Source organism: Dermochelys coriacea, chromosome 1 (assembly GCF_009764565.3).
Source record: "Dermochelys coriacea isolate rDerCor1 chromosome 1, rDerCor1.pri.v4, whole genome shotgun sequence".
In the NCBI taxonomy this organism is placed as follows: domain Eukaryota; kingdom Metazoa; phylum Chordata; order Testudines; family Dermochelyidae; genus Dermochelys; species Dermochelys coriacea.
Window position 1 is genome coordinate 30,550,181 of NC_050068.2, and position 7,576 is coordinate 30,557,756.

At 38.8% G+C, this 7,576-nt stretch overlaps 1 protein-coding gene across 2 annotated transcripts in view; it reads left to right on the top strand.

Moving 5' to 3' along the window:
• The window catches only part of CNTN5 (contactin 5), a 1,042,858-nt gene extending 1,035,803 nt beyond the window's left edge, over positions 1-7,055 (top strand). For both annotated transcript variants that reach the window (XM_038372749.2, XM_038372738.2), the window contains one exon: positions 5,325-7,055. In XM_038372749.2, the coding sequence (XP_038228677.1) occupies positions 5,325-5,428 (104 nt within the window). In that variant the 3' untranslated portion in view covers positions 5,429-7,055. The remainder of the gene's footprint in view (positions 1-5,324) is intronic.
• Positions 7,056-7,576: the final 521 nt, after the last annotated feature.

A 7,576-nucleotide genomic window follows, 5' to 3' on the forward strand; every position in this document is an offset into this window, starting at 1 on the left:
ATAAATTCATGGAGGATAGATCCATAAATGGATATTAGCCAGGATGGGCAAGGATGGTGTCCCTTGTCTGTTTGCCAGACGCTGGGAATGGGTGACAGGGGATGGATCACTTGATGATTACCTGTTCTGTTCATTCCCTCTGGGACACCTGGCATTGGCCACTGTCGGAAGACAGGATACTGGTCTCGATAGACCTTTGGTCTGACCCAGTATGGCCGTTCTTATGTTCTCATCATCTAAGTTCATGCACATTCAGGAAGGCTTCACATATAACCTGGATCTGCCCCATCTGCACCGACTGCTCCACCTGCACCCACCCACCTGCATTCACAGAGTTCAGTACTTTGACTTATCAAAACATTCTTCACACCCTAATGGAATCACGACCCAAGACTTATGAATCTGACCCAGGTCCTTCCTGGCTTGTAAAAAAGTTGTGAGCAACTGGTGCCACGTCTCACTGAAATAATGCCTCATTCAGGGATGGAGTCTCCTTTTCCTCCTTCAAACACCCAATAATCCGACCAACACCAAAGAAACCCACCCTGGATGCTTCAGTTCTACCCAACTTTTACCCAGGACCGAACCTCCTGTTCCTGACCAAGCTCATAGATAAGCTAGCTAAAGGCCAGCTTCAGGTTCATCTAATTGAAACTAGTGTCCTGGACCTGGTACAATCTGGATTCAGGCCAGGACATGGGATGAAAACAGCTTTAGTGGCATTGATGAATGTCTGTCAATGGATAGAGAACAGACATCCATTCTCATCCTCCTGGACCTCTCTGCAGTGTTGATACTGTCAGGCATGAGATACTGCTGTCTCACCTGACAGAGGTGACAGGGGTCCAAAGTAATATGCTAAAATGGTTAGAAGGGATGCCTTCAACTAGTAGTGATGGAAAACTGCAACTTCACAAATAGACCCCTCAGTTGTGGAATCCCAAAAGGATCAGTTCTCTCGCTGGTCCTATTTAGCATCTAAATATAGACATTAAATTAATTGGTCAGACAACTACATATGCCAGCAGTATGCAAATGAGACACAGTTCTTCCTGTCCTACACCACATACCACTACCATCAAGAAGGCCCAGTGTTTGGATGAGATTAGTTTATGGATGAAGAACTGCTGATTGAAGTTGAACCCAAGCAAGACAAGGGGTATGATAGTGGATAGCAGAAAGCATTTTGGAAAGTTTGCAGCAACAGTACTGACTCCCTTGATTGATGGTAGCACCTACAACTGGTCAATTCAGTCCACAATTTAAGGAGTTTTCTTGTATTCCTCACTAACAATGAGCTCTCACAGAGCAACATCTACCATCTCTGGTGGGCTAGGACACTCCGTCCTACCCTGGAGGGCAATGACATGGCCTCAGTTATTGAAGTCTTCATTACCTCATGGCTGGATGACAGCAATGTGATATTTCTGGACATAAAGCTTTCAACTGGGGCTGAATGCTATAGTACATCTCCTCAGCAATACTGGCTACAGAAAATACATCAAGCCTATCCTTTGCTCTCTACTGTGGCTTCCTATAGAATTTTGAATCAAGTTCAAGATTTCAGTCCTTATCTTCAAAGACCTCAATGGCCTGAGTCCAGAATGTGTAAAAGACTGTCGAAAGCTCCAGGATGAAGACTGTGTCACTAATAAAATGGCTATGAAATGTGCTCCTATAGGAACTAAGGACCATGACAAACTACACCATCTTCCTCTCCAAGTGCAGGTCCCATTTCTTTGACATTGCCTTCTTGAGCATAAACATATAGCAACATGTATAAATATATATTCAGAAAATTTTCCAAAACATTCTACTGCACACGTCTCCCCATTGCAAGAGGATAAGCGAACAATGACAATACTGACAATTCTCCAGTCATAGCGTGTAACCTTGAGTTTACAGATTCATTAAAAATCCTTGCTATGGGGCTTGCAATTTCATGTGCCAGTTCCTTTAATATTCTTGGGTGGAGATTATCAGGCCTCCTGATTTGATCCCATTAGGCTGTTCGAGTTTGGCTTCCACCTTAGATGATGTAATTTCTACTATCATATCCTTCTCATTAACCACCATTCCACTTCCCCAAGCTCCTGATTACCCTTATTAAAACTGAGCCAATGTATTCATTTAGATGTTAAGCCATACATAGGATTATCTTTAATTTCCACCCATCCTCAGTGCTTAGTGGTCCCACTTCTTCTTTCCTTATTTTCCTTTTATTTGAAAGGCTAAGAAACTTTTACTATTGGTTTTAATTTCCTTTGCAAAGTCCAGCTTTACTTGGCTTTTGGCAGTACTTACTTGATCCCTACGCTTTCTGACCTCCAAGAGGTAACTTTCCTTGCTGATCCCTCCCATCTTCCATTTGTTGTAGGCTGTCAGCTTTCTCTTAATAACCTGTTTGAGATGCTGGGTCATCCAGTTTAGTCTGCAACTCTTCTTTATGAGTTTTTTCCCCTTTCTTGGGATGCAGGCTTCAGATAATTTCTGTAACTTTAATTTTAAGTAATTCCAAACCTCCTGCACGTTCATATCCTGGAGTTTTTATCCAGTCCAATCAATTCCCTAATTCCCTTAATTGTTTTAAGTTTGTCATTTTAAAATCAAGAATCCTAGTTGCAGACCTATTTTTGTTTATCCTTCCATTTAGTTTAAACTGAATTAACTCATGATCACTCAATCCAAGACTGTTTTCTATAACCAGTTTTTCTGTGCGGTCCTCGCTACTTACCAATACTAAATCTAAAATGGCATCACCTGAGGATGCCTGCTTCTCAGGTGCAAGATAAAGGCAAAGTTCCAGTTGGTATGAGGAAAAGAGAGACTTATCTGAGGAAGAAAAAAAACAGCTGTCTGTTAGGGAGTAGGAAAAGATTTAAGATCACATCAAGATGGACAACTTTTGTGTATTAGTCGATATTTTGAAGCGATTGGGGGCTCCTTATCAAGAGAAATCTGACTTCCAGCCTCTTCATCACAAAGAGCAGAATGAAAATATATCTGAAAATATATGATAGGAGTTGGCTTTTTGAGCAAATATGGCTGGCAGACCCTGGCACACTCACCAGTGAGCTTCAGTTTTTGTCATGTTTTGACATTATTTCAATTAGTATTGTAGTCAAAGAGCTTGGACTCTGATATGCAAAGAAATGTATATTAACTTAAACTGTGATCCCTTCCTCATTCACAAATTTGCAGCCTCTTAGTAAAACCACTTGCAATTTTTCATGCATAGTAAAAAAATAGAATAAAGTAGTTTTACCATATCTTAAAATAGTATAAAACTGGTGGGTTATATTAGTCTCACAAGAATATGGGACCTTGTATTGTTCTCACACATTTATGATAACTCTATGGCTTCAGTGAAATTCCTCCTGATTCACACTGGTGAAACTCAAAGCAGAAACACGCCTACAGTGTCCCTATTGAAAACTGGTGACAGTGTGAGGAATGAGATCACTGAGAACTTTATACCAACACTTTTGCACCAATATTGTAACATTTTCTTGGGAACAAACAGTCCCTAGTTTAAAATGCAACTAGCCGTGAACAATTATTATAGCCAGATCCTCAACTAGTATAAATTGCAATGAAATTCCATCAACTGAAATAACCTGAGGATCTGGGTCCATCCTCTCTTAGACAGAAGCACATACCAGGACTTAAATGTAATTATTACTATCATTCTCATGATAAATATATTTATGGAAATATTCTTCAGTAAAATCGCATAAACAGAAATAGTGTCATCATTTCTCCAAACTGATCGCCACTGTGACCAACTCACAAAATAAACTAATTTAATTTTTTCCTCCTAATATGCACATAAAGGCACTCAAATGGTAGGAGTCCAGTAACAATTATGGATGAACGTTTGGTAACCGCAGGTGAAATGATAGCTTGGAAATGTATTGTTTTCCTTTATACTTGTCTGGCCATTATGAAATGAGTGGTGCCATACATCAGGATTCTAACTCCACAGAACTACAGATTCTCTTAAATTCAATACATATGAAGGGAAAGGTCCTATATCTCATTTTTACTCATTTTGTTGACAGCTTCTAAATAGAATAATAGAATCATGGAATAGTAAGACTGGAAGGGACCTTGAGAGGTCTTTTAGTTCAGTCTCCTGCACAAGGCAGTACTAAGTATTATCTAGATCACCCTTTACAGGTGTTTGTCTAATCTAAATCTCCAATGATGGAGTGTCCAAATACTCCATAGGCAATTTATTCCAGTGCTTAACTATTCTGACAGGAAGTTTTTCCTAATGTCCAACCTTAACCACCCTTGCAGCAATTTAAGCTTCTTATCCTGTCCTCAGAGGTTCAAGAGAACAATTGTTTCCCTCCTCCATGCAACAACCTTTTATGTCCCCCACCCCAGTCTTCTCTTCTCCAAACAAACCCAATTTTTTCAGACTGCCCTCATAGGTCATGTTTTCTGGAGCTTTGATCATTTTTGTTGCTCTTCTCTAGACTTTCTCCAATTTGTCCTCATCTTTAATGAAATGTGACACCCAGAACTGGACACCAAACTCCAACTGAAGCCTAATCAGCATGGAGAGGAACAGAAGAATTACTTCTCGTGTCTTGCTTAAAATACTCCTGCTAATACATCCCAGAATGATGTTTGCTTTCTTTGCAACAGTGTTACACTATTGACTCATATTTAGCTAAGAACCCCAGATCCCTTTCTGCAGTTCTCCTTCCTAGGCAGTCATTTCCAGTTTTGTATGTATGCAACTGATTGTTCCTTCCTAAGTGGAGTACTTTGCATTTGTCCTTATTGAATTTATCCTATTTACTTCTGACCATTTCTCCAGTTTGTCCAGATAATTTTGAATCTTAATCCTATCCTCCAAAGCAACCCCTCCCAAGAAAGCTTGGAACTGTCTGCAAACTTTATAAGTGTACTCTCTATGCCATTATCTAAATCATTGATGAAGATACTGAACAGAACTGGACCCAGAACTGATCCCTGCAGGACCCCACTCATTATGCCTTTCCAGCTTGACTGTAAACTACTGATAACTACTCTCTGGAAATGGTTTTCCAACCACTTATGCACCCAACTTATAGTAGCTCCATCTAGATTATTTCCCTAGTTTGTTTATGAGAAGGTTATGTGAGACACTATCAAAAGCCTTACTAAAGTCAGGATATACCACATTTACCACTCCCTCCCACCCCATACACAAGGCTTGTTACCCTGTCAAAGAAAGCTATTAAGTTGGTTTGACAAGATTTGTTATTGACAAATATGGAAAGAACAGTTTATTCCATTTGTTCCCTGTTTGTTTTTGTTTTTCATTTCAGGTGGAAAAGTTACAAGCTCTCAATCCACTTTACGTGCTCTCTCTACGTCCTCGTCATCTGTAACATTGCTCTTGGCACTGATGGTCCCTTCCACCTCATGGTGAAGACTGCATACCTTTTTTTTTTTCATTGTTTGTTTGCTTTAGCTTGATAACACCAATGGATGGAGCTTTATGTTCATGAAGAAGCTGGAACCCTAAGCAAATGCCTAAAGACCCATAAAAATACACATGGTACACTTAGAGGAGTGTTGGAAAAATGATAAAGGATTCATCAGTTTTTTCTCCTTAGTTTTTGTAGATGTCCTCTCTTTGGGGAGGAAACACTTACTGGCCCAACAAAAATATGCAGATTGTATGTAATAAACTTTTGTAAGCAAATGTAATTTCTGTCAAATGTACTTTACTTTTTTAATATGTTTAAATTTGGTGATCCCCAGTTGTGTACCATTAGTTTTTAAATAGTGGTGTCTAGTACAGTACATTGGTTTTGTTTGGGAATTTTTTTTTAATGAGTGAAGTTTGATAAGGACTTTGAAGCTAGTGCTTTTGTTGCTTCCCCTAAGGCTGGCTGCTCACAGTGACAAGGCAGTAGGAGAGAAGAAAAAGTTCAGTTATATGCCCACTGGATAAGTACAGGAAATATTTTCTGGAAAATGTAAGAATAGATATTGAATTAGCAAAATTTGTCAATCTGATGTTTTGAAAGCATCCCCAGAGAAAGAGAACAGAGCAGAGAAGAAGCCATTAATTTTATTGCAAGGTAAACTGGAAATGACTGAACACAAATTGAAAAGGAAATAAATGCTATTGTTTTTCATCAAATATTGTATAATTTAACTGCAGAGGAAGTAAATGTTTATTTTTAATAGAAAAATAAATAGTCTAAATTCATAAACAGTGCATATAGCAGTTAAACCACCATTGGGCATTTAATCATAACATACAGTAGTTGCTAAATGGGCAAATAAAAGGAATGCAAGAAGACAAATCTGCTTTTTTCCTGTCAGTCTTAGATTTATTTTTTAGTCCATTTTTGTATGGTACTGTACTTTATATATTTGGTAATTAAGCTAAGCTGAAGTATATAAGAATGCATATCATGGAGAGACCATAATATTTCATGGACTGTAGTCATGCAAACATGCAGAGTTCAATTAGAATATGCTTCGAGGAATGTTGTGTCCCAAATGACACTTGGATAAATAAGAATTATCAAGCAAGGTTTCCACTTGGCAAGGCTACTGGACCTTCTTCTAGAGCTCACCAGATAGAGATTGGTTTTATAGGGACTGTGTGCTAACAGCTTTAATCCCAGACATTCTTCTGCTGTATCAGTCTTTTTTCCATTCTGTAACCAGTTAGGAGGAGTTCCCATTCTAGATCTAAAGGCCTTTCCTCATACTGGCACCTAAGCCAAAATGACCCTTAGTATATATGGTGTGTGTGCGCATTTGTACAGTGTGGCGTGTGTGATGTTCTCAGCAAGGGGACTTTTTACTACTGTGTTTGTAGAGACTGTGCCCAGGATGACTTTTACCTTGTTTGCGGTAATCAAATGTGTTGTGCTCAAATCATTTTATCGGGAAAGTCCTGGTAGCATAACTCGTATAGCTGATCCTCTAACTCTTTTCATAGAGTTCTAATTCAGGCACTGGGTTCTCTAACAAAAATTCTATCACTTTGCTTGCTTGTCAGCACATTCCAAATGTGCCATTTCTTACACCTTTAACATAACAGCCAGGGAAGCACCATAGCAGAGCAGATACTCAAAAGTTGTACAAAACTGGATGAAAGATAGATTTTCATTTTTTATCTTTTTGAACATTTAACAAAAATATTTTTTTCAAAGGCCGTTAGAATCATTTTCTTTATACCCACTGAGAATTTTAAAGATTTTGTTCAGATCACCCCAGAACCAGGTTTTAAAGACTCTTAGTCACCATATTGCTAGGAGAGCAACAATAAGACAATTATCTGAGAACCAAAAGTTTTGAGATAAAAGACAAGAAAAGGACTTCCTTGAACAACTTCTTCTGAAATAACAGTTTGTGGTCAAAGAAGTGGGGATGGAATAGATTGCATGCAGTGTACATTGGCTTCTCTGCCATTGCTGATAGAGCAAGTTGAAACAAAGCAAATACCTGCTATGGTTTGCAAAACAGAAGCATTTTCATTATGCAAGAGAGCTTGCATGACCAGGCTCATGTTTCTAAAGAAAAATCAGCATCAATAATGAACCAGAACCAGTGT